The following is a 26,821-nucleotide window of genomic DNA, read 5'->3' as shown; positions in this document are numbered from 1 at the left end:
CGCCCGCCCGCCTCCTCCGGCGGGTCGCGGCAGGCGAGCAGCGGCCTCCGTCCGGGCGGCGCAGCCCTCAGGGCGGGGAAGCATTGCCGCGCAAAAAACAAACACAAAAAACCAGAAAACACCCCAAAACAACCAAAACAACAACAAAAAAAACCCCAAACAACCCCCAAAACCCAGTAACAACCCCCCCCAAAGTGCCGCAGGGCTTCTGTGGCCGGAATGCGGCTCCTTCCAGGGCGAGGCGCCGTGCTGCTAGCAAAAAGTAGTCAAAACTGTTCTTGTTCATGCTTTGCCTTCTAGAATAAATAATATAATGACGCCGAGCTTTTCTTGTTGTTGTTGCTGTTGTTGTTTTTTTTTAATGCAGGCGGATCCGTGCATTTAACGCCTGATAAAGGCTAGGGTGGGTGGTGCACCGCGAGCGAGCGGTAGCCGAGCTCGGGCACGCAAAAGTTTTGCTGCTTCTCCTGCTCTTCTTCTTTCCACGCGTTGAGTTAGGTGCGCTGCTTAACCGCTTGACTTTTCCTCTGCTCAAGTGTTTAATTCTTTCTTATCCTTTCCTTGGCAGTTTGGATTTTCAAGCAGTGCCCGATTAACTGTCTTCCGTGGCGAGTTTCGCTGATTCTGGCTGCCAGAGGTCAAATTTAGTAGCTTAATCTGCTTTGCTTAATGGTATGGTGTTGAATGTATGAGCCCTTAATCTGTTATGAATATTCTTGTTGTTTGACCTTTCAGTGAAAACACAAGACCGAGAACCAGGAATTTGAGTTCTAATCCAGCTTTAGCAGTAAGGGCCCAGTCAACAAGCAATGGATTTTTTTTTTTAATACCACTTGATTTGAAGCAGGGTAACTTTGTATGTGAAGCCTTGAATTAATGGGTTGTTTCCCTATCAGTGATCTTGGGCTCCATTTCCTGGGCCTTTGCTCCCAGGCGTGGTTATGCTCTTTGGATTTATCGTGGAAACACCCTTGTTCTGATTAAGCCTAGTTTGGCTTGGGATGCAGCCTGGACTCTCCCAAATCCTGGCAGAGATCCCTTTCCAGGAAACCCTCAAAGACATGGTGGTCCTGTTCGTTTTAGGTTTAACTCTGGTGTTAGGCACCCCTGTTTTCCAGAGACGTCATGGAGACTCTGGGTGCTCGGCAGGACTGAAATTGGACACCAAAGCTAGAGACGACTTTGAAGCTTTAGTCCAGCAGCTTCCCCCCCCATGTGTATGTGCCTAGGCATGGGCATGTGATTCAATGTGCTCTCTAAAGTATCTCTGTGTATTTTGCTGCCTAAAGCTCAGGAAGATGAATCATAAGCAGTGAAAACATCCAGTGGTCGTGCAACGCTGTCRCGCTTTGCTGCCGTTTCTTGCCGGTTTAAAGTGCTCGGTCCATAAACTAAGCTTGGTTTCTCTGAAGTTGGCTGTGGACTGTGTCTTGACTTGTCTCAGTCTGAGTTGACTGTGGACAGAGGTGAGAGCAGAGTGGAAAGCACAAACGGGCTTTCCTCCTGCCCCCAAGRAAATCCGGGGGGAAAAAAATAAAAAAAGCGTTGTTAACTCCTAGAAGCATCAGGGCGATCCCGGGCCTTCCTCGGRCTGGTTTAAATTCTGTCCTGAGTTAACGCCTGCAGCTAATGAGGGCCCAGAAATGCCAGATGCTGAAGTTCCCTGYCCCTAAATAGAGTTTTCCATTGGGRTGCAGCTGCCAGTTGCTGTTTCCAACAAGTCGTGATGCTGCCGCATTTAAAGTTGCATCAACCTGCATGCTCTTGGACCAAAATCCCTGTTTTGAGAGGAGAAACTTAGCTGTTATGGTGCCRAGTAGCTAGAACTAGATTCAACAAACCAGGTTTGGAAGACTGGCTGATGAAAATGCATCTTTACTGCTAATGGTTCTTTTTCTCTTCAGTTCARTCTTGCACTTTGAAACTTCATTTTCTCTCTTGAATGAGCAATGGCTGCTCTTGACGTTTGGCTGCTGCTTGTGAACTAGCAGGGAACGTGGAGACGAGCCAGCTCAGGTCCTCTCTGACCTTGGATCCTGYCTCTTACGGGAGCAACCAGGTGGCCCTGGAGTCCAGGTAGTTGGAAAGTGCAAGTCCAAGGAGAGCTGTCCTCAAGTGCCAGCATTTCCTGCAAGGTGATCTCCTTCCAGCACTTTCCTTTGGACTGGAGCTGCTGTTCTCAATCGGGTGTATTTAAGAAGTAGTTTTGTGAAGCCTGCTGGCCCTGCTTTTCTRCACCTGCCTCTGTGACATCCCTGTAGAGTAGGTGACTTGTCCAGCAGRTCTCTAGGTTGCTTTTTCTTTCCCCCATCGTCTGAATTCTCTGGACAGGTCTAAAAGGGGAGAGCCTCTGTCTAGATATTTTGGCCAGCCCTCTTGGAGCATAGCTTTTAAGGGGAAGTGATGATGTGATCTGTCTTGGAGCTCACATCTTAAGTCCTTTCCCCATGGATGGAGGAAAACTGTACCAGAACCAATTTCTGCTGCCAGCGTACTTCCCCTTTGCTTGGGAGGGATCTTCCCCATGGACAGTGCTTCGCATCTTCATCACAGCACGTGTAGCGTGTACCAGCTTGACGGACTTTAAAAGACAACCTCGGCAAAGGTTGGGCAGTTTTAGAGTCCACGAGGCTGGATGGCCTCAAGTGCCCCACAAATTAGCAGGCGCATGGAGGTACGGCCAGATCCCCAGGGCCATCGAGGGCTGGAGAGCTTCGCGCCGTCCCAGCAGCCCAATGTTTCCGGAGAGGAGGGAGCAGCCTGCGTTGAATTCCCCTGGAGCGTAAACCACCCCATCTTCGCTGGGGTTTGCTAATGGAAAAACGCGCCCTTGATAGGTGACGGAGAGAAAAATTGGGGATGGAAGGTGGAGCACGCGTCGCTGTGTCCCTCGCGTCTGAGACCGCGGACGTCAGGCCACCGTTGAACACTTGCCAGCCAAGGGAAGGCYTAAATCTCTTGTGCGGGTGCCACCTGGTAATGAGCTTTGGTCACCCATGGGTGACGGCTCCTGTGTCCTGAGCTACTTGATTATCTGACCTCAGTCCTGCCTTAAGCTCTCTTAGGAGCAGGGCAATGAAGGCTCTGGCACGCGCAGCTTAACGGGGCTAGAGTTAGACTGAACGAGGCCAAAAGCGTGGTGACTGCCGAGTGAGTAACGCCACAAATATTGCCTTGAGAAGAGCCGTTCCAGTTCGGATCTCAGCCAAAGCCATCTAAATAGGAAAGAGAATAAAGGGAAAAAGCTTCCAAGATGGGTTTACGTAATGAAAGTTGTTTTCCTGTGACTTGTGCAGACCTGGAAGGGTTCACGCTGTTGGACTCGATCGGCTCTGCGTGAGGCCGGGAAGGTAACTGTGACATTCGGCATTAAAATCCAGCTGTTAACCAGTTTTTTCCAGCCCTTGTCTGGGAAGGGTTGTTTCGATAACTGGGCAATAGGCATTCGTCCTTTAAGCTGCTGCGACCGGCTTTTGCCAATGTGCTTTTTCTGAAAGTAGGTGCTTGATGCGAGGATAGAAACTTTTTGTTCCCTGTCGATCTCCTTTTCTGATTTGCAATGTTGCAGGATTAAAACGCCCAAGTTATTTCCTGTTTTGTTTATTTATTTATTTATTTTTTTTTTTTTGGTTCACCAGCTCAGGAAGGTCACTCCATGGTCACTTCCTGACGCTGAGCGCCTCGAAGCCAATCCCTGTTATGCTAACGATGGCTGCTTAGGCTGCTCCTTGTTTTTGGCTGTTATTCCTGAATTTCACTTACGTCCTGAGAGGCGACAAACTTTTCTTGCAGGGTGGGGCCTCAAGGATTCGGACAAAGTGTTTCAAATCTAGTAAAATGAGTGGAGATGTAAGGGCCAAAATCTTTAAGTGTCCACTTCCTGTTGGAGCCTGAGTTAACAGAAAAGTTTTGTTTTGTTTTGTTTTTCTGTAAAAGCTAGAGGACTGTCAGAGGAAGAATCAAAAAAATACTGAATATACTCACTGGAAATGGAGTAGATCTGAGAACTGATGAGGAAAGCACCAGGGCAGCTTGACCCTTTGAGAGAGCAGTTAATCTGGGCCGCATTTCACCGTAAAACCTGCTTCCTCTTACGCTCCTCAGGCTTTAATTTCACATAATAGCTGGCAGTTTTATCCTCGTTTTTCCGTCGCAGGCCTGGCGAGACGGATGTTGCCGTGACCCCTTTCTGGCACGAGCTGGGGACAGTCCGTACGGGCTCCGGTGCAAGGAAGCACTGCCCTTTCTCAGTTCAGAAGGGTGGGAACCTGCTGCCCAGGCAGGAGCGAGGGCGGCCGGAGCTCTCGAGAGGATTAATGGGAATAAAGTTCACTGGAAAGCGCTGCTGTCGCTTCTCATTAGTTGCGATTGCGTTGCGGGAAAGCTGCTGCTGAGGGCTCATCGGCGCTGCCTGATCCCTGCAAAGTCATCTTAAAACTCGCTTGATGCCCCTCCGTTGGGCACGGGGTGATGAGATGCCAGTTGCTCTCTGCATCCTGTGCCAACCAGCTATATGGAAAAAAAAAATCCTTCTTTTTTTTCCAGCTGTTGTCCGGACACTGCAGCACCTCTTCATGTAGACGTTTCTCTTCTATAACTAGCTTCCAAGCCAGTAAAGTTGACTGCAGTTCTGTATGTTGTGAAAGGAAATCAAAATAAAATTCATCCTAGACTTGTCTGTCCGAGTGTTTTGAAGCGAAAGGGTAGGGAGCACCAGGCAAAAAAAACGCCGTTCTCGTTCTGCCGTTAAATCCTTCCCGTTGTGTGCTGGGCGAGAGACTGGGCTGCGGGGGTTGTCTCGGCTTGGCGTATCAGAGCCGCAGGTGCCGCTGGTGGCTGAGCATGGGCAAGCCGCGTCCCCGGTTCGTGCTTTCCCACCGAGGTGGAGCACTGATCTCCTCTGCGAAGCCTCTTCTCCTGCTGCTCAGGCCCCAAGTGCTGCGAAAGAGCTGATGGGGCGAGGGGTGGTCCGTGTTGTCATGGGTGATTTCTAAAATGCTGTCCCTTTCTCTTCCAACAGGAACGCCTGTGAGGCTACAGGACAAAAATGTTTAACTTAAGGACTTGTGCAGCAAAATTGAGGCCGTTGACGGCCTCTCAGACTGTTAAGACAATTTCCCAACACAGGCCAGCAGCACCCAGGACGTTTCAACAGATCAGGTGCTACAGTGCGCCTGTGGCTGCTGAGCCTTTTTTGAGTGGGACTAGTTCAAACTATGTGGAGGAAATGTATTATGCTTGGCTGGAAAATCCCAAAAGTGTACATAAGGTAAGGAGCAACCTCACCAGGATACTGTCTTCGCTTCCCCGCTTCCATTTGTGTCTGTGTGTTTAAACAGTAAGTTCAGGTAAGTGCAAGTGTCCCGAGGAGGATTTCAGCCAGAGGGGTCTGATAGTCCCGGATTGCTCTTCTGCCTCGTTTTTTCCTGGAGAGAACAACAACCATTACCTGAGCAGGAGCAAGGTGAAGAAAAGCTGCTCTGTTCAAGAGTGAATGTCATGGGCTCGTAGGACACCGTCAGCGTGGAGTACGCCGCCACCGGGATCACACGTGGATACAAGGAAGAATGGCTTCTCCCAGGAATCCACCTTTAATGAGCACCTGATGTTTTTCATTTTTCTCCCTGCTCTGATGGTGTATTAGGAGGGTTTAATTCCTCAGTGGAGGGGAGAGGGAGGGTATTTTTCACATCATGATTGATTTCCGTTCTGCTGTTAGCCTCCAGCCTGGGGTGCCGTTACACGTTGAGGTAGACAAGCTATAACTAAGCTGACGCTGAGCTGCTGGGTGTGAAGCYGGATGCCACTGTAGGCTGGGGAGGGGAACTATTTCAGAGTCCTGCTCTGATAACCAGAGAGCTTCCCACCTCCTGCTCCTTAACCTAAAACTGGGGAAGCAGCTTGGGAAAACAATTTGGTCTCGAACCAAATTACTGCGGCTCCTCCARCGAGGAGGTGGCCAACTTCCTAACACAGGGCACAGCCCTGGGTGATTCGGCGTCRCTTGGGCCCTCATTTCAGTGGGGCTGGCAGCAAGGTAACGTCAGCTTGGTTGTACTTGCCAAAGCCGGGGGAACGGAGCCTCCTTGCAAATCTGAGGAGGGCCGTTAGGGAAGCCGGTCGGACGCGGCCGGCCTGTCCGTGCGTTGTGTCGGCTGCACTATGGGATGTGAAACAGTGCTCGGAGGGAACGGGAGGCGATGGCCTGCAGCCTCGTGTCTGGAAAAGGTCACGAGTCTGCAGTTTCGTGTTCCGCTTTGGCAGCTGTGGGTGAGGTCTTGGCTGAGAAGATGATTTCTGAACCTCTGCTGCATTTTATTTTTCRCACTGTTTCATGAAGAAAACGTTGTAATGAATAACTTTCAGCATTAGCAGGGAGTTTTTAAAACAGTTTCCTACATGTTCAGTTGTAGAGCAGGGATTTTCTTTGTTCAGAGGCACATGAACCGCCCGCAAACCAGGATGCAAATATTAGATGCGCAGTCAAGAGATGAGTAAGGAATCTCACGTTCAAACACATGCATCAGCATTGAGCATGTTTTCCATGGCACTGATCCCGTGCATCCAAATTACACAGCCTRTAGGGTGTTTGCTGCCATAAAGGTGTTAAGGCAGGATCAAAGCCAGATTTTCATGAACAGAGTTGACTTTGTGCTCCTTTCTAGGCAAATGGAGGGGTGAGTGACGCAATGCAGACTCTAAAAATACAAAAACAGGTTACTTTGAGTTGTGCCATTTGTCAGGTAGTGACTTGAAAGCTACCCTCCAAGTGCTTGTTTCTGTTCCCTGTCACGTGGTATAACCCAGTCCTTCAGAGGTGAGATAGTGAATTAAAAGCTGCTGCTTTAATCGGTCTAAATGCTATAGCCTAGCTCGCTTAAAAATGAGGGAGGGTTGTAAGTCCCTGAACTTCCCACTCTTTTGCCCTTTCACTGATACTCCAAAACTGAAAGAGCAGGAGTTTGTTCCGTTGGCATCTGTCTTGAGCTGGTCCTTGCAGACCTTCAGAAAGCAGCCAGAAAAAGCCATGTACACGGCTCCTGCCGCCAGTCCCTGGCGCATATAGCCTGCGGGCCCGAAGGAAAGGTGCCACCGTAGCGCTTTGGGACGGTAACCGAAACCCTTAGCTGTTGAAGCCAAAAAGAATCGGAAAGTGTTGGCCGTGGACGTGAACCTCAGAGATGGGTAAAAATAGCTTTTGCGTTCTGGCTTTCTGGAGCAACTTCGTGTTTATACTCGCTCTGCTGGCGTGTTATCGGACGCTCTGGTTCCTGGCAGGCGGCTGTTCCTGGACGCTCGCGCGGAGCTAAATAGGAAGCCCAGGCAGATGCACGGTGTGAGCGTGAGCTCTGGCTCGGTGGAGGTTTCATTTGTGGCTCCCCAGCCCGAACRGGGCCTGAACTTCTCGTTTCCAGGCTAAATTGGTCGCTTCGCTTGCTCTTCAGGTGCCGGGCTTTGTTTCGGTCCCGGAGGCCTGTATTTGAATTACAGCATGTGGCACTTTGGCACTTCAAACGTGGCTGCAGGTATTTGTGCAGCAGGTGCCTCTGACAGTAAGAAAAGTAGTTTGAAAATGAAACGGGGTCTTCCTACTGCCAGGAAGCAAACCTGACACTGAAAATAGAAAAAACGAGTGTGTTACAGGCTGCTTTTTTTGAATAAAATCAAGTTAGCATCCTGCTTAGGGGAAGGARGTCCCGATCTGGTTCCCAAAACTCTTCTGGTGAATTTGGGACCTGTGGTTTGGCTTGAACTTTGCTGTTGGATTTTTGTCTTTACCTTAACTATAGCTTTTGCTGTTGCTGTCACTGGCTCATCTCTGCCCCGGGTGGATCYCAGCTGGTTCCACTTCCTTTAAAATGCTGATGCCAGGATCTCTTTCCAGCCCCTGGCTTTGCCCCTGTTGCCCCCCTTTTTATTCTTTCAAGGCTTGCCCTTTCTGCTGCCTCAAACGGGAGCTGCCCGTCCTTATTTTAAGGACCTTYGTTGGCCTGCGACAGCGAGATCGGCTCCTCTGCACCTCCCGAAAGCCTTGCCGAGGCCAATAGCCGCTGTCGTGTTTCCCCCGATAAATGTTGACGTTAATCTCTTTAGACGTAGGGTCAGATCCTGATAATGCTAGAACAACCATGGAGCCGTTGGGTTACGCTCAGCAAAAGGGAATATTTAAAAAAAAAAAAAAAAGTACTCGTATCTTGGTGCTGGTATTTCCCTCCCTGTAAGCCCTAAAGATGAGAGCAGASTCTGTTTTCTTTAATGTGGTCATTGCTAACAGACGCTAAAATCGAGCCTCTTCTGATCTTGCACATGGGCTGCGGGTAGCTGCATCGCGTTTAACGCTGCGGCCTGGGGTGCCCAGGGATGCAGGATGCRTCTCGCTGTCCGCGTCGGAGATAACGCGGATAGATTCAGTGCCGGCGTGGTGGACACGGGCTCTTGCAGTACGGCACRCGCAGGGCAGGGCCGGCCGCCGGGTAGGGAGCGAGCTTGGTCCGCTTCGAATCGCTCCCGGGGTAAACCTGTAAAACGAGTTTAAAATCCGCTCCGACGGCCTTGGAAGAAGCTGATCAGTTCTGTACAGTCCTGGCATCGCCTTGCTGCTCCGCGGGGCAGAGCCGATGGGTGTACGAAGGGTGTAGGCCCAGGCAAGTCAGGATCCTGCAGGGCTTCGCTGAAGAGCTCCGCAGAGCTGCGGGGACGGAGATGGGGATGAGATGATTTTTTCTTTCTCTAGTTGACAGAGCCTCGGCGCCGGGGTAAGAACCGYCGTCGAGCATCGGCGGAGCTCCCGATCGCTCCGCTCCTGCCACAGCTGTTGAACAGGATTTGCAAAATCCTGTTTTGGGATTTTTTTTTCTTTTTTCTTTCTTTTTCTTTTTTCTTTTCTTTTTTGAGGGAAGCTGAGTGCCGAAAACATGTCCGAGAGCGATAGCTTTCGTGGGGTGGAGCTGCCGATAAAGCCGGGCTGTTGCGCAGGCCTGGCTGTGGCTAATCTGCTCTCGACACGGAGCAGAAACTGGCCACGAGCTTCCTTGTGCCCACGGGAGGCTGGGCTGCTTCTCGCTGTCGTGGGTTTTGGGTTCTCTAGGGTTTCCTATGGTTTCGTGGCCAAAAATCTGCAAGGATTTTACCCAGTGGAGCAGTCTTTGGTGTACTTTCAGGCTCTCAAAGCCGAACTGAAAATCCTTCTCTTCTTTCTGCATGAACTGTCTCGTGCTGACACCAGGGTCGTTTCTAGCTGTGCGTGCAAGGAAGAGAAATGGATTTTGGGGCCAAAAAATCCCCCCTTTGGGTAGGTGAGGTGGAAAGCAGATATCCCAGGAGGGGAAAAAACTCGAGGGACCGCTGTAGTGGCTGCGTTTCGCAGAAACCTCGGCTTCGTTGCAGAACCCCCTGGCACCCGAAACGACGTCGGAAACTCGAAAGCTGAAGTTTTCCTAGCGCTCGTCAAGGGCGAGGATGAGCGARGCCTTCACCGAGGGCGAAGCCCGCAGCAAAGCAGCCCGAAATTCCCTGTAATTACCTGGGGCAATAAAGCATTTAGCGAAAGTCCCTGAGCTGACGAAGCCAGCGCCGCACCCAGTTCGGCAAGTTTAGGGCTGGACTTTTTCTTTCAGAGCGGATGCAGGTCACATCTCGAAGATGAAATGCTGCTTGAGATGTGCCTGCTGGTCTTATATACGTGTGTGTGTAAAACATATATAGTATATATATATATATATGTATATGTATGTATGGGTATGGGCAGAGCACAGGTTCCCGTCTTTGCGACGAGCCTTGCTGCCAGCCATCGTCCTTCGGTGTGCAGCCCTTTACCCTGCTCTTCATCATCAAGGTTGAATTTCAGAGCTCGCTACAAGCATAACGAGCAAATTCCCGTGTGTTGCAGCTGAGAAGGCGGTCCCGAGGCAGGCGTTGTCCTCTGCAGCAGCTTAGCCTACAACAGAAACCAGACTTCCATCTGAGTATCCGATTCTAACCACGGCGCTGTGCTGTATCCAAAAATAGTTAGAAGCAGCATTACTGAATTTCTTAGCGCTTCCTTTTGCTTTGCAGTCGTTTTCCCCCTTAAATAGGTTGCATCGTTCAGTGCTGAAGGCAACCTGTGCTTAAATAGCACGCGCTGCCTGAAAACTGCTGAGGTCCGCTGAGCTGGCGCGAGGACCGCGCCAGCCTGCCTGGTTTGCCTGCTCCTGGGGACAAAGTGGAGCTCCCCTTCGGCGGGGTATTAACGACTTGGACGGTTGCATTTCCCCCTCTGCGCCGGTATCTCAAGGGCTGCAACCGGCACTGAACGACAGCGAGTCCGAAAGGACTCGTTTGCTTTAGCTGGCAGCTCGGGTACGCGCAGGCACGCGGCTCGGGGGCAGCGTTGCTCCAGGTTGCCTTTGGCCTTTGGTATTATTCAGTGGCATGCAGGAAATCGCTAAGGGAACGGCAGGGTCGAAGGCTGAGAGCGTGCCTGGAATAAATACGCGGCTCGCCCTCTGCTCCGCGGGGAGAAACAAGGCAGCTCCGCTACGGGCGATGGGTGATGGCGTAGCAGGCGTAGCGATAGCAGGAGAGGGTAAAAAGAAAATTGGTAGAGCAGTGACCGTATCGTGCCTCCCGCTTATATCCAGCCTTGCAAAGGAACGGGGAAAAGGGCAGCAGCGACGACTGCTTCCGCAGCTCCTCCGCGATGCTCGTGTAGATGGTTAAGGGGGTTCATCTCGCCAAGAGCTGGGAGAAGCAGAGCCGCAGCAGGCGGTCGTGCCTGCCAAGATGCTGGTGGCTCGCCCTTTGAAGTCTCCAGGTGCCACCTCCCTGTCTGGCAATAAGAATTTGCTGAAATAATCTGCTCCAATTCCCTTTCCTAGGCCGGGCCTGAATCTCTAGAGGCTCCAAGTGCTGGTCTTTCTCCTTTTCCACAGYACTTTCTCTCCCAGGCTTTCGTACGTGGGCGCTGGCTGCGAGCGCTTAAACCAGCCTTGACAGCTCAGCGAGGCTTTTTGGCGGAGGTGGTGAAGAAACACCCCCCCACCTAAAATCCTGGAGTAAGCAGAATGATTGARTCCTCCCGCTAACCTGGGATGCTGAGTGCTCGTTTGGTTGCTATCTAAGGATTCCTGCCGTTTTAAAGATGACAGTGTAAAACGTGAGRCTTTTGACTGGGGAAGCGCGCTCAGAGCGAGCGTCGCTTTCTTCACCCTGATGCAAGCAGGCCGTTTTTTCTGCCGTTGATAGCAAATACCGCGTCTAACCTCGGCTGGTTGCCAAGAGGGACACGAGGTCTGACGAAGACGGTCGCGGCGCCGCGGTGAGCCCTGCTTCCTCTTCTCCGGCTCGTAGCGCCGGCCCAGCTGCTGCACGGCTCGGCCCGCGCCCGGGAGGATCCCAGGCTCGCTTTGCCTCTGCTGCCAGCTCTGACCTGGTTTTGGAGGCGAGGGCGGTTTTGGTGCATGCAAAAATGCCTCTAACCTGTTTTCCCAGCTGTTCTGCAAAACAAGCTCTTGCCCAAACCTTGGAGGAGGAGAACATACCGATCTGTAAACCCAAGAACATAAGACGTCCCATAGGCTAGAAAGGACCCAGGAATTTGGGGGGATTGTGTGGCGTAGCAGCCCTTGTGTGATAACACGTATGACTATCTTAACCTTGCAAGGGGAAGTGTGTGCAGAGGTGATACCCTGCCTCATCAAACAGCACGATAGAGCTGGTACCGGAGCGCTACGTACAATGCTGATGGCAACATTGCTGAAAGGCTGGGGAGAAATTGGAGAGGGGACGGGAAAAAGGAAAACAAAACAAAACAAAACATTGCTACGTCAGGGCAGGACAAAATCGCTTGCTTTGGGACTCGGATCTCAATCCATTTAGACTGTGGAAAAGATTTAAGAAGAGCATTTAATTACAGGGTCAAAATATCTTCCAGAAGGTATTGGGGGTATTAAATGTCAATCTGCTGCCCCAGAGAGAAGGGATGAAAACCTGCAGCTAGGAAATAGGAGAGGCCAAAAATGGGACTTGTTACTCAGGAAGAGTAGTTGCTCCATAGCTAAACCACTGAGGCCCACATTTGGTGGCGGGAACTTTGGTGAAATGTCTGCTGGTCCTAAAACCTGTTTGTTTGGGATTAAATGCACAAGTGGAGTTCTTGGGGAAACATTTAAAAAAAATCTCAGAATGCTACTTTTAAGCCTAACCAAACAACTGCTTAGTGAAGCCATCCCCACGCTTGGCCAGAAGTGGCGTGCGGTTTCGTTGGGTTAGTCGTGGGACGGTGAAGGTCTCGGCTGCTTGCTCAGGCCTGCCCCTGCCTGCTTGTCCTCTTCAGTGTGTCTCCTGCTGAAAAAAATGATGGAGATGGATGGAGAATGGAATAACCGTGTAACTGGAACAGTGTAAGAGCTTTAATCCTTTCACGTCCAAATTCAGTCTCACCTATTTGTTTGTCAGTTGTGTCTCAAATGAGACCTGAAGGCCTTGGGGTAGTGTTACCTTCTCTGGCATCACAGATTATTTTTGTGTGTGTGAATACTGTATGCAGAAAAGAGGAGTTTGGGGAGTGTTTTTTGTTGCCTTTTATTCCTCCAGTCCCGCACCATGTTGTTAACGTGCAGGGTTTTTTCCTTAGCACGGCTGTAGAGGTGCCTGCTGACTCTTGGCAGGCCTGTGCACSTTTGATTTGGGCAGTAGCTGTGTRGTCTTTGGGAGCGGGTGGGGAGGARGCRGCTCTGTCCCCTGGGGGGTTTTCTTCTCTCCTCCTCCAGCCCTGCAGCTTGTCTCTAAAGCTCATCTGTGGCCATAGAGATGAGATTGCAGCAGCTGTTTCATCCCCTGGTAGGGCGCTGGAGCCTGGAGCGAGGAGACAGTGTTTGGATCATGTGTAATGAACCTGTCACCTCTTCCCCCCGCCCCTTTCCTCTTTTTTCCTAGTCGTGGGACATCTTCTTTCGCAACGCCAACGCTGGAGCTGCTCCAGGCACCGCTTACCAAAGCCCCCCTCCACTGAGCACCAGCCTTTCTGCACTGTCACAAGCACAGTTCCTGGTTCAAGCACAGCCCAACGTAGATAAACTGGTGGAAGACCATCTCGCGGTGCAATCGCTTATCAGGGCGTATCAGGTAAGAAGACCCCGCTGTGCAGAGGAGGAGCTCGCCGCCTGTAGAGCTGCCCCGGGCACACCGTGACGCAGCCAAGAGGGATACGGGAGCAGCTCTGCTGATGTCCTGCTCCTTTGGTAGCTCGGTGCAGCGCTAAAAACGCCCTCCGCTTAATGCATTTTGATGCATCTCTTCTGCATGGAAAGTATGCGGGCTGCGTGCCGGCTTGCTGCTCTGCCTTGTTTCTAACAGCGGTTGCTGACCTGTTGGGGCGGACGCATCAGCTGATGCTTGCACGACAATAGGAAGATTAAAGCTATTGTCACCCAGACAGAGCAATTATCATAGCGCAGTTGGCTGTTATCCCCAGCCCGGGAGCTGCAGAGAGAGAGGAGAGCTTTTTCCCATCCCCAGATCGTTTGGTGTTTGAAAACTAGCCTCTAGTGTTATGCTCGTGCGGAGTCGGTTATCGTTTCCCACTTCCTGCCTAGCTCAAAACTGGTGTGGGACAGCGATGTGTTTTTGATAGAACAACTGACGTCCTAAAATAAAAGCTCAGGAAATGTTTCCTTGCAATTTGCAAACTGGAAAAGGGCTGTGGTGCTGCTAGCTCCTGAGGCGAAYTTGAAACCTTCTGCTGCCTTGCATTCAGACCGAAGATGCGAAAACCAGCCTTTCAGGAGAAGTGAGTCTCGAGGAAAGGAAACATCCACTGGCTAAAGGAGCAACGCATGCGTAAATGATAGGGCCAGTATTTAGCTTGAGAGAGGGTTTAAATGTGTCCACATTGTATCATTTTTGTAGCTTTTGGTTACACTCTGGTGCGTCAAGCAGGTGTGGCCTTTACTAGTGGCTGCACTGGGGAGGTAACAAGCCGAGGCTGCCCTGGAGGTAATCTGATTTTTAACCACTGTTTTGCTACAAAGAAGCCTCCACTGCAGCTCAGGAGCCTCCTCAGGTATTGGGGGGAAAGAAAAAATCCAATGGGCTAGGCAACAGGTTAASGCAGTAACTGCAGCACTGGGAAAGTCCAAAGGTCTGCCCGGCCTCGGACTCTGCTGCCTGGCTCGAAGGCAGTGCGCGCACGCAGCTCCGCAAGGAAAGACTGCAGGCACCACTGGGGCGTTGCTCCGGCTTTTCTTAACAAGCTGAAGCTGGAAGCTGCCCAGGAGGGCCAGGAATCTTGCCTCGTGGCTGATGTTGCGGGAGGCAATCGCCCTGCCGGCTCCAGTCAGCTTTGGCTTCTCCTGGCTGGCTGTTTTTAGCATCGCACAGCCTTAATTGGTGGAATAAGCRGGCAGGCGCCAAGTTAACGCGAGCGGTGACTGATGCAGTTAGAGGCAGCGACTCCATGTCAGGAATTTGAATGCAAAAACATCAACCTCCTCTGCATTCCCTTCACTTCCCTTAGTTTCTAAAATGGCAGTGTTGGGAGGCGGTTGCTCGTGGCCTTGTTTTTCTTACATGGCTGTATTAAGAAATCTGCCTCCGTTTCTACGCTGGTATCGTTGTACTGCTGTAGCTACAACGCAATAAGCCTGTGTGGGTGCTCTGGCTTTGGGATGTCCGGGCAGGGAAGCTCAAGATAGAGCGTGGAGGTATGAAAGAATATGAAGGTAAGAAGCCCTGCCTATGATGTGTAACCTATTTAAAACRCCAGGAAATTAATTTCTTAGATTGGATTGAGCTCTAACTATAGGTGAGCGGTGTCTCCACTCTGCTGCGGTTCTTAGTGGCACCAGCGATGGCTTGCTTCTTAATTGTGGCAGTGCTCGCATGCCCAAATTCATTATTTCCTCTTAAATAACGGCTGCCGTCTTTGTTTTGAGTCGGGGAAAACAATCTGCCTTTGTGCCGCTGTAACGACGGCGGTCGCGCCACCTGCCCGGATCTCCGCCGCTTGCGGCGCTCGGGGTGGCCTCCGTGTTAGTGCTCCGCAGCTGTTTCCGCGAGAAACGCGGCTCCTCCTGGGAAAAGACCTTCTCCTYGTTCCCACACCGGTTTGAGGACCTGCTGCGCACCCGTGTACTGCTGCGGTGACCTAGAAACGCAGCGACCGAGCTGTGGCTACGTTGCAGCAGAGCCCGTGTGCTTGGGCGCGAGTCGGATAGTCGGATGGTTATACAGGCAAATCGTTTCCCAGGCAAAGCTGGCCCGGAGAAAGCACTTTCCACGTGGTGAGCAGTGCTTAGGGGCACGCTGTGTGACCTTGCAGAGATCCTGTGGCATTCGGTTCCTTCGTAGCAATTTCCCTTAAAGTTAAGGGCCTGATTTCCGKCGCTTTGGCTGGCAAAACCACAACAATCCTTTCCTAAAATCCTGGTGGGATAGTTTGAATAGGAATGTCGCGTGCCATCTCCACGCACATCAGTGGGATCTGATGGTAAATAAGATCAGACCACTATACCTGTGTGATAACAAGAGATTTATTGTACAAGAGATGTTTATAACTGAGTAACTTTTGATGGCTAAGAGCATAATTCAGTATTTAGCTTTTCAGGGCTTAAAGAAAATATACTGTAATTTYCATACGCTATACCATAGTAAGAGGCAGTGCACCCTGCCCTGCTGGAAAGGATAGCAGAGCCCAGAGCTTCCAGAACGGTCAAGAAATAAACTGCAGCTTGCCAGTTTGGGAGCACGAGCCTTCGAGGTAAAGCGAGTCTTGCCCAGGGAGAGATGTCCACCGTCACTGAAGGAAGATCTTTCTTCAGACCATGATAGAAAAAGCGAGGTCCGAATCGAAATCAGCTCACAGCAGTGGAAGAAACAAGTGGCCTCCGTAGGTTCAGGCATCTGTAGCTTAAGGAACAGATTCCCGCTTGGAGGGCGGTGGTAGACGTTGAGAGTAAAAGTTACTGACTAAGAAGTTGCAGGAGCAGCTGAGAAGCAGGCAAAAAGGGGAGGTTTTCTAGGTTAAAAACATAGCTACTGAGTGCAAGCGTGGGACAAGCAACTCACTTCCCGTTTGGCGTTGTGCATCTCGCTGGAAGGAAAGCAGTGGCTGCGGGCAGCACACAGCTCACTGTCTCCCGTAGCGCCAGCCGGCCTGGGCTCTCCCGTGGCCCAAGCGGGGCAGCCGAGGCCCCGCGCGAGAGGTGTTCCCGAAGCCTGTGCCGCCGTGCCCCGAATCTGCYGCGTGCTCCTCCGTTGCTGTGAGCTGCACGGACTCTCAAAGCGCAGACRGACAGGCGTTCCTAGGAAACGTTCATCTCCGTTTCCGGATTTGCCTCTGAYGGCAGTGGGACTTTTCTCTGCACCGGGCCCTGGTGGTGTGGAGTCACCTAGCTCAGTCAGGCACTGAGCAGATCCGTCAAATCCTCAAAACGTCTCTTAATTTGCTGTAACACTTAAGAGGAATCAGCTGGCGTAGAGCTGTTGCCGCTGCAGAGGAAGCGCTCGTTTCTACAAGCTCTGAGAACGATCAGGTTGGAAATCAGACCTGAAYTGTGGCAGGTCTCTGTTTCRCCCGAACACAGTCCCCTTTCCCCCRTCCTGCTGAAGTCAAATATGAAGCCGGGCACCAGCAGACGCTGTAAGTGGCAGCYGAAGACCTTGCAYKCTGGGAACTGCTGAACGTAAAACAAACTCTTTGCTGGAGCAAGAAGGCGACGTGCAGGTATCAAGCTGCAGCACGTGCGGTGGACCCYGGACAGTCTTTCCGCTACGATGGTCGTAAAGCCTGGAGCCTCGCTCTGCTCCCAGGCAGGAGCTGCAGATGTTGGGTGCTCCTTGCCCTGCTTATGGGAATGCTGCTGGCGTTGTGCAAGCTCTGCTCTGAACGTCTTTGCAAGTCAGCAGCGGCATTCCCGCAGTCCTGGGAAGCGGAGAGGGCTGTTTGGAGGATGTGGGTTACGTGGGTGGAAATTGTACGTTTCTGCAGAGCCCTTATAGCATGTCGGCTTCTTCCCAGCATGTGCAAACCTCGCCTAAGCAGCTTCTCCAGGCTTTATTTTGAGGCAGAAATTGGGGTTACTCCGCAGAACGGCGGGCAGTGGGCTGCGTAAATGAGCCGGGTCCCTTCTGTCCAGCGGCTCTGCAGGAATTGTAAGGAGGGAAAATATGCATGGTTGTTTTTGTTTGTTTGTTTTTCTGAATGTCTCTTCAATTAACTTGTTTTAATAACTAATCTATGTTGTTGCTTCCAGGTCAGGGGTCATCACATTGCAAAACTTGATCCTCTCGGCATTAGTTGTGTAAATTTTGATGATGCGCCAGTAACTGTTTCTCCAAACGTCGGTGAGAATTACTCTGCAAATTAATTCTAATGTAATTTAACTTTTTTACCCCTCCCCTCTTTTCTTTTTCTCCCTTCCCTCCCCCTCCCCAATCACCCCTTTTTTTGGCATCTTTTCTCCTGTCCATTCCTGGCCCATTTCATAGATTCGAGGGCATCATGTAGCACAACTCGACCCACTGGGCATCTTGGATGCGGATCTGGACTCGTCCGTTCCAGCCGATATTATCTCATCCACAGACAAACTGGGTGAGGGCTTCGAGAGCAGTTAGTGCTGCATTGCTTGAGCTCCTCTCTCTTTCACGRCTTTGTAGGTAGAGCGCTTCACCGGTAAGGGGGAAAGGTCTTAAGTTTCCTTCGTAATGATCACTCTAAATTTAGGGTTGGAGCGCGAGCTCCACCCGACCGGCAGCAGCAGTGCAGTTCTGCCCCCCTCTGGCTGGATTAAGGCAAAACCATATTGCTCTGTTCCTGGCTCCCCAAAGAGGGCTAATTATTTTGCCCTTGCAACCGAACCCGCTCCTGCAGCGGGTGGAAACGGTCGCGCCTGCAGGCGATGCAAAGCAGTCGGAAGGTTTTTGCGTTGGCGAGAGCGTCCTCGGCATCTTTGCCGAGAGCTGGGGGGACTGGGGCGTCCCGCGGCGTGCCCGCCGCTGTGCCCTGCCAACCTTTGCTCCCAGCTTGCCGCACGATCTTCAGATCCCTTAACGGCCCCGTTTTTTTTCCCTGAGTCTGAGCACCTGCCAGTGATCATGCCAAGGAAGCTTTGGGATGCGTTCCCGTTACGGAGAGAGAGGGTGGAAATCCCAGCTCCTTTGGATGAAAGATGCATGGGTGTTGCACAGAAGTGCGTGTGGTGCCTAGGACTTGAAATTCTAATCTGAAAGCTCTTCGACTCGGCGCCTCTAAACACGCTTGAATGTTGATCTCTGTAGTACGCTGCCGATCTTCTAGCCTAGAATCGGTCACGGCGGCTGAGCTCTGTCACCTTGCTGGTGCTTTCCAAGGGTTGTTAACCTTGGTTAACTGTGAGCGCTCTTAAGAGGCATGCTTCTAACTTAGTGTAGAGCAACAGCGATGATTACTAACCTCGCACAGCTGCAACAGCCGATCAGAACCTATGGTGCATGTAAATGAACTCGATTACTTGTCCAGCCAGCAGCACAGGGGCACCGGGCCTTCGTGCCGCCGCAAGCCGTCTAGGCAGGTGGGAAGAGTCCTCTCCAAAATGAGCTTGGTTATCCTGGCTGGAGCGCGGGAGCTCGCTGCCAGAGCAGCGCTGCCGTGGGGCCTGAAGGACAGGTAATGCAACCAAAGAGCGTTTTTTGGATCCAGAAACTCCTGTAGCTGAGGCCGGGGATATAGTTTTATTGCTTGTGGTACCATCCCTTGACAGGCAAAAGTATGTTTTGAACTCTTTTAAGTTTCATACTGGATTACCGGTACTGGGAGCGATAGGAACAAGAGCTTTTTGCTCTCCCAGCTTGCTGGATAGTGAGGAAACTGCTCCATCCTCAAACCTGGGCTTTTGACTCCCGTGTCTGGAGGGAGAAGCCCTGGCCCAGGTCTGGGGAGCCAGCGGACTCCTCCAGGTTGGAGCAAGCCCGTGTCTGGGATCTTGCAAAGGGAGGAGATAGGAAAGCGACGGTTGTGTACCCAAATACGGAAGAGGAAACAAATCCCCATAGCAGGTGGTTTCCTGGCTTCGTGCGTGGCCGACGGAGGTCGTCCCGCTCACCGAGCAGGAGCTGCTCGGCTTCTGGGAGCCGCGTGGGCTGCGCTCCTCGAGCGCAGAAACTCGGAGGGGCGTAAATGGGGGCGTCTGTCGAACTCTTAGCGTTTCGCTGTTGTTGCTACGGTGCAGCGCCCACTGGGCGCTGCTCCGGGCCTGCTTGTTCTTTAGCCAGCCGTTCCCGATTTTCCCGTCGCTCCGGGAGCGGTTGGCGCGTTCGCAGAGGTGTCAGCTTCTGCCTGGCGTGGTTTAAATCCCTTTCGGCGAAACCGGGCTCGTAGCTGTTMCGGGGAAGGCGGAGAGACACGGTCGGGCCTCGAACCAGTTGGGACTGCTCTTAGATTTCGTTACAGCTGCGATGATGTTATTAGCCAAAGTAAAGCAATGTAAACTGCTCTTCCTCCTGCTCCCCTAGTGTGAGCAGGCATCAGCCCTGCAGCATGACCCTGCCTGGCTTCCCGAGATGGAAAGCGCCCGGGCATCGCTGATCCGTAGGCTTCAGCCAGAAGAGAACCTCAGTGCGACGCCTCTGTGCCTGAGCCAGGCCTTAATTTTAATTTCTCTTTCTCTGCGGCTTGTTTTTAGACCAAGAGATCTGTCGTTGCAATTCCTAGTGTTGATTTAATTAYCAGGAATCCGCGAGATCGTAGGAAATGCGCTGAGTGAGTGAAGTTCAGGGAAGGAGTTATGCTGCTAGTATTGGCTGCTCGTTCACACCGCGGTTGTAGCCCTTCAGCTGGTAGGACCCCAGGTTCAGACAGACATATCTCACGAACAGAGGGTCTTTTTGTCTTGCTGTAAGTATTATTTATTACTGGACGGGCTTTCCTCTTGTATCAGTACCAGATGGAAAACTCATCTGATAAGATATTAAAATAAAGTCGGCAGCCGTAGCTGCAGACTCAATAAAAGCAGCGGAGGAGAGCGCCGGTGTGAGGTTTGCACGCAGCTCTAGCCGGGCACGTGTGGTCCGGGCCGTCCGGCGGACCCGAGGGAGGTGCCGCTGTGATTCCCGATGCGGCCGGGGGAGCCGCCGTTCTCGCAGCGCCGTAGGCGATCGCCGCCTGTCTAAGCGTAGCTAAACCCGACCCAGTAACAGATGCTGTGTGGCTCGGCACAGGACTTTTTCCATAATTGGCAACAGTCTCCAGCACTGCTGCGCAGGCCTGAAATGGTGAGAATGACTTTTTTTTTTTTTTTTTTTCATTTTTCCTCTCTTTTTTTTTCTCTTCCTAGTGTGGTTTGCAAGCCAGCAGTTCAGAGCCGTGCCAGCCGCGCTGCCCGTGTGCAGCTGCGGTTTCTGTGCCGAGCCGGTGCGAGCTAAGAGCAGCCCTTGGCTTGGCCGTTAAGAGGTGTAAGGATCCCCAGGGCTTAAGTGCAGCTCTTGCTGTAGAGAAAGCCAATTTCTAAGCAAATTCTGCTGGCTTTCCACTTCGAAAGAGTGTTTCTTAACACTCGGACTGCAGTTAATTTGCAGGGCAGTTAATAACTGGAGCGCGTGTTGTGGTTTTATTATTATTAAAAAAAAAACAAAAGAAAAAAAAAGAAATTTGCCCTGGAAACAATCTGTTTTCCTGTTTGTGTGCAGTGAAATACTTAAAGGTCAGCTTTTGCGATGCAAGCTGTGCTGCTAACAGCTTCAACTGGCCAAGCAGCACCCGTAAATTCGGAGAGTTGCATGGCTGAGCTCCGAAATCTTGCTCCTCGATGGCCTTTTGTTTAGCGACTTCTTGCTTTTGTCTTGTTTTGGAAGCTTTTTGTTTTGGTTTGGTTTGGTTTTGTTTTGGTTTTTTTGGATTAAGTAGCATGACCTTTGCAGAAAACTATAAGAGTGAGAAAGGCCACCTGGGGGAACGCGGGGACRGCTGACGCTTCTCAAGCCAAGTGCCCCGGCGCTGACCAAAGGGTAGGGCTGGAGTGGAGAAGCCAACCCCTATTTTATTTTATTTTATTATTTATTTTATTTTTTTTTGCGTGACCTCCTACCACAGCCAATCTGGCCTGGTAAGTGATGCAAAAACCAGAGCGGCTGCGCGAGCCGAGGGGTGACTCCCACCTCGGCGCGCTAAAATCCAGGTTTTGCCTGGGAGGCCGCGTGTGTGCCCGTCTCGGCGCCAAGGGGCCTCTTTAGGCACGTCCCAGCTGCGCTCGCAAAATCCTCTGCTCCATCGAGCTGCCCTTGGCTCCGTCCGGTAAACGTTCGTCGGATAACTGTGCCTGAGCTTGGAAAGGAGCTAGAGAGGAGGCGGCTGCCTCGGCCCGCGGCTCTCCGAGCGGCGTCCCGCTCGGCACGCGACGGGAGTCGTCCTCCAGCTGGAAGCATCCCCTGCGGTTGGAAGGAGCGCATGCGTCGGGCGAGCGCTTTTGAACATTGCTTCCCCCCCACCCCCTGCTTTTTTACTTCTTTTTTATTTTATTTTTTCCTCCTCTCCTTCCCTTGCAGAAAGTCTCTTCGCAGCGACCGCACAGCAAYGGTGTGGCCCCCCGCTCCGCTACCCGCGCGCGTCGCGCCTGCGTGCCGGCTCTCGGGAGACGAAGGAGCAGGCACRGCCTTAACCGGAGCCGTCCGCTCCCGCCTCTCCTCCTTCCCCCCCCTTCCGCCGCCTCCGGCTCGAGGTCCCGCTAAGGGGACGTCTCGCGCCGACGTGCCGGCGTCGTCTCTCTCTCTCGTCGCTGCTGACCAAAAGGTGCCGCCCGAGCGTTTTCCCCGGGTCACACGGGTGAGATTGAGGCGCTCAGGCTGCCTAACCCGGCCGCTCCGCGAGCCGCCGGCRCCTCGCCGGCCGTCTCTAACCCGCATGCCGAGAGCACTAATTTCCCTTGGGGGTCCGCGCGGTTTCCTCCCGGAGCGTCGCCGCTCTTCCTCTTTCCGGGGTCACCTTGCAAAGCTCCCRGTAGCGAAGAGCAGAGCAAAAGCGTTTGGCGACGGTGCTCGATTTAAGGCTGCTCTTAGGGGCAGGCTCTGAGCGCCAGCGTCTCTGCCGGCGCTTGCCCGTAAGCCCCGATAATGCTCTTTTTTTTTTTTTTAATTACTTCTATTTTTCAATGCAGCGTGACAGGGAGATGCCTTCGGGGACCTCCCGGCCGGCTGGTCCTAGCTGGTGCCGAGCGCCGGGGCGCGACGTCGCTCTCCCGCGCGCCCGAGGAGATCTCAAACGATGCAGCGCAATTGCTCCCCAGTGTCTGATGCCGCCCCGCTCTCCCTTTCGCCTCCCTGCTCTTCCCTCCTTTCGCGGCCAGCTCTCCCAAGACTTCCCACCACGATTCCTTTCGCCATGTAGCGTGTAGTCATCTTCCATGCCAGCCCTTTTGCCACCGGTGTTGTTTTTTATTTATTTATTTTTTCTGACTGTATTTTTGAATACTGTATTTTTGAACTTGTGCTTTCCATGACTAGTTTTCACAGTTCTAGGGGGTTTGGGTTTTTTTCTTTCTTTTTTTTTTTTTTTTTTGTTTTGTTTTGTTTTGATACTAACTTTGACTGCGTCTCTCTATCTTCTCCCTTCTGCCACCCTCCCCCTTTCCCTGCCCGCCCCAGATCTTGCAGTGTTCAAGGAGCGGCTGCGAGTGTTAACAGTAGGAGGTATGCAAATAATGAGCCTTTAACCCTCTGGAGTGCAGGACTCTCTTTGAATAGGTTATTCTGGGCATGAACCGAGCCGGTAAAGCGATTCCCCTCCCGTGTYGCACCAGTCTCGAGTTTTTTAACGTGCTTAATTTGTCCGACTAAAAGCCTCAAGCGAGGCGCTTGATTAGCGGCGCTTTACCCTCCGGGGATGTCTCGTTCGGAGCCTCGCTGGCCTCTCCCATCCTGTGTGTTTGCATGCCTAGCTTGCTAGCCTACACGTTTTATCATGCTTTTTAATTTTATGAGGCCTCAATCTCCCTGCRGTAGGTTCGAGCCTGCTTTAAAAAATTAAATCTCTCTTTAATGTCCCGTATTATCAGTGTGCTGCACGTCGTCCACACAAAGCGATGGAAGGAAGCGGGTTCGAAAAGCCCCGGCCCCTCTCGCTTCCGAATGGAAAGGTTATTCCATTTTGGGGTACTAAAACCGAGTCCTGTGCTTCCTTTTGGTCAGCCGAGCAACGTGCGTCCGTTGGGCTTTTGATCTCCTCCTGAACTGCAAGTGACTGTGCCCTGTTTTACCCCGGGGACAATTTTGCAGCTAATCCCCAGGCCTCCCCGCCGTGCATTACTGTTCCTCGCTGCCTGTAGCTATCGGCAGTGCCCAAAYGCTGGAGGGTTGCAGCAAAGCAGAGGCAGAGATGCCCGGAGCCCTGAAAACCCCTTCCTAAAGCAGAGTAAAAGGAAAAAAAAATGGATCTTAAAACTGGAGGAAGCGTGAGCTGAAGCCCCAGGGGGAGRCCGCAGAGCCGGAGCAGCAACGGAGCCACAGTAAATTCCCGCGGCTGCCGCCGATGGCTGCCCTGAACCTTTGCGCGATTTGCTAGCCAGCAGCTTATCTCCAGCGCTTGCTAACGCCGCCTCTTCCCGCTCCTCCTGCCTGCCGCGAGGCGGAGGGCCGAGCTGCCGGCTCCCGCGAGCCGAGGCTAAGCGCTCCCAGCCACGTCGCCCGCCGCTGAGCTGGTATCCCCGGCGGTCCGGCTTAATCCCTTCTCCCGGAGCTAGCGGGATCCAGGAGGGTGATCCCAGCTTAGGCCAAAGGAAAGGATTATGAGGAAAATCTCCACGTGGGGATACTCGCCGCAGTGTCCGAGGCGGCGAGAGCAGGGATATCCCCCCACCCGCCGTACGGCAGAGCCTCCGGCGCCCCGGCCCGTCTCCCTCCGAGACCCTCCTGGCCGTTGCGCTGCTTCGGCAGCAGCTTTGCTGAAACGCCGTCTCCAAACGGCTCGACGCGGTCGAAAACGAGCGCCAAAYTGAGCAATGCCGTGACCTCTGAGATCAAGTCCAAGCTCCGGCGGGCCTTTCTTTTTTCTTTTTTCTTTTTTTTTTTTTTTGCCTCCTTTTAGGCCGCGTGCTTCTCCGGCTGTGGCACGGACCTGCCACGGCGCTTCCCGCAGCGTGCAAAATGCTCCTTGCCTAAGTTGCAGTCGCTTCTCCTTTTTGCCTTAGCAAAAGCTGGGATCACGTAAATAACCTTCCTAGCACCTGGCCGGGCTTCAGGGAAATGCTGGTCCCCCCCTACTCCGCAAACCGAGGATGGTTCCCGAACTGAGCGCTCCGGTGGGGTCTTCGGATCCTGCCTCCCCCCCACCGAGGAGGGGGATTAAAACGGCTCCTTTAAGGTCCATATTGCAGCACGTACAGCATGGTGGTGGGGTACAGCGTACTCCTCTTCCCCCCCAAAAAGGGCTCCTTGGGACAACTCAGTCCCACTTCCAGGCCAATTTCCAATTAAAAAGGGGCTTGGGACTCCTAGGTCCCCTTCTCAGCTCTGCTTCTGCCTTGCTGYGTTGATTTAGGAAGTTTTTTTCCTCTCCCTCCACTTCCAAGCCTCAGTTTCCCTACAGACAAAACTGAGCTTGGGCAGCTTGTCCCGGTGTTTTTTTCGAGTGCCGTGGAGCTGCTGCAGGGCTCCGTTAATAATCCGCTYGTCTTTTAACGGCAACGCACCGGATGTTTTAGCCGTCCTTCGAAAAAGCAGCATCCAGAGCTTTACCCAATTTATCCCCAGCTCTCTGGAAACGGGCCGGTTCCCTATTGGCCGCAAGGATGCTGTAAGTAGGTGCGAAATACAGCTTGCTAGCGCATTTAATTGGTTTTGAAACAACAACAAAAGAAAAACACACAAACAAAAAGCACCCTCCAAGCGTAATCGTGCAGTCACTGCTCCCCAGATGAAGCTCTCGCCTGCCTTCAGCCCTTGGGCAGGAAGGGGCGTCCGCTTTCATAGCGGAGAGCCGCGACCAAGCGAGCCCGCTCGGACGCGATTTTTGCACAGCAGCCCGGAGGGGAACGCGGCTCCCGCGGGGGAATCGCGCTCTGTCTGGACCCGGAGTCTCTTCTCCAAATAAAAACCCAGCTGCTGAGCTATTCAGGAGAGTCCACCGCCGAACCCTGAAACTGATGCTGTTTTCTCTGTCTTGCTTCTCTTTCTTGTTTTCATTTGTTTTTCTCTCTTTTCCCTTCTTTTCGTTTGGGTTGGGCTGTCTTAACTGTCTCCGTGCTCTGCTCTGACTCTTCATTTTTGATTCCGGACGCGTGATGAAATCTCTGTCTTGCTCAATGACGCCTGTTGATCCCGCTGTTTTATTTCTGCTCCTCTCTGTTTATAATTCCCGATACATTTTTATTATTTATTTATTTTTTCCTGTGGGGCTACAAACCTCCTGATTCTGACCCTGGATTTTAATTACCGATTTACATGCATATATATTGCTTTGTGTTTCGTTTCCTGACGTTGCCTGCGTTACTTTTCATAATAACCGTGGTGTTCTTGTGCTCAACGCCTGTCATTTAATTGCTGCTTGGTTTTTTATCCATACAAACCTCCTTCATGCTTATTTTTGGTTTTGTGCTGCTTTTTTGTTCCCTCCCYACCTCTCCCAAATGCACCCGGTTCCCGTGCGACTGTGTCCAACAACCCCCCGTCCTCCCCTTTTCTCTCTTGCTTTCGCTTGTCCCACCCATGAAAATTCTGCAGGCTTTTACGGGCTGGATGAATCTGACCTCGACAAGGTCTTCCACTTGCCCACGACCACATTCATCGGAGGAAACGAGTCGGCTCTTCCGCTCCGGGAAATCATCCGTCGGCTAGAGGTAAGGAGCGCCCGGAGGCCGTGCAAGCGGTGGGAAACCTGTTCGCAGCAAGAAGTCTTGTCTTTCCTCTTTCTTTTCTTTTTTCCTCGCCCTGCGGAGATGAGGATTCGCCTTCTCCTCCTGTCGYTATTTCTGGTTAGGGCGTAAAGCGCTCTCTGCTCATCGGGGGCTGTTACCTCTCGGCCCATGTGGTTGCGCTTCGCTCCTGAGAGCAAACCGGGCTCCTGTCCGTCCCCTTTTTCCCAATCTCTGGGACACCCTGGTTGTCCACCCCGTGGACAACGTGCCAGCGTTACTCCCCTGCTGTCTCTTGCCGCGTTTCGTTACTGGTCCGCGAGTGCCAAGGGCTCCCGGTCCAGCTGGAGTTGCGTTCCTGCCGTCTCTGCTGAGACGGCTTGACCTCGGGAGAGGCAAGGCTGCGTAAACATCTTAGATAAGCGGGCGAGCAGAACGGCTTCTGCGTTTTATTGGATTTGTTCAACTAATTCGTTCTGCACGGTAAGGAGCGGGGTCTAAAAAGATGTTCCAAGCCCCTTGGTGAAGGCTCTCTGTAACCTCCCAGCGTGTCTTTCCCTGTATGAGTCTCCAAACCCCCCGGAGATGGGTAGCAGTAACTCTTGGGCCCAAAGCTGCCAATCACACCAAAATCCTGAGTGCTTTGCTCCAAGCTAAATGTCCAGACCCTGGGTTAAACCCAGGAAACCTGATTTCCAGTCTAGCTTTCCTTAAGGATCACTCCCTGGGGAATGGGAACCTGGTCACAGCTGAGAGCTCCGTGAAAATCTTACCTCGGCCATAAAGGACTCAAGGATCTCATCCTGGGGTCCCTTAAGGAAAGGGAAAAATTTGGGGTTTATTCTAGAGCAGCSCCCACTCCCAGCATGTGCTTGAGTCATGTTGGATGATCCCGACTGCCCCGCAGCAGCCTGGAAAAGTTCCCTGCAGCTGAGATGACCACATCTTGCTCAGCAACACTAGGAAAACCAGCTGAAACCCCGTGCRGGATCCCAAAACACAGCTCCGCCAGCCACGCCACTGGT

The 26,821-nt window shown here is 52.3% G+C and overlaps 1 protein-coding gene across 4 annotated transcripts in view; it reads left to right on the top strand.

The window, feature by feature from the left end:
* Nucleotides 1-5,023: 5,023 nt before the first annotated feature.
* Nucleotides 5,024-26,821, top strand: part of OGDH (oxoglutarate dehydrogenase) — a 34,902-nt gene continuing 13,104 nt past the window's right edge. The window contains exons 1-5 of one of the 4 annotated variants that reach the window (XM_085319377.1): nt 5,024-5,269; nt 12,919-13,107; nt 17,470-17,572; nt 22,594-22,638; nt 25,666-25,781. In XM_085319377.1, coding sequence (XP_085175503.1) covers nt 5,048-5,269; nt 12,919-13,107; nt 17,470-17,572; nt 22,594-22,638; nt 25,666-25,781 — 675 coding nt within the window. In that variant the 5' untranslated portion in view covers nt 5,024-5,047. Of the gene's footprint in view, nt 5,270-12,918; nt 13,108-17,234; nt 17,326-17,469; nt 17,573-22,593; nt 22,639-25,665; nt 25,782-26,821 lie in introns of all 4 variants that reach the window. The other 3 variants (XM_085319378.1, XM_085319380.1, XM_085319381.1) reach the window with 3 other exon arrangements.

Source organism: Rhea americana, unplaced genomic scaffold, assembly GCF_003343005.1.
Source record: "Rhea americana isolate MKP2758 unplaced genomic scaffold, rheAme1 scaffold_581, whole genome shotgun sequence".
NCBI lineage: Eukaryota > Metazoa > Chordata > Aves > Rheiformes > Rheidae > Rhea > Rhea americana.
This window is presented reverse-complemented; position numbering and strand designations above follow the sequence as displayed.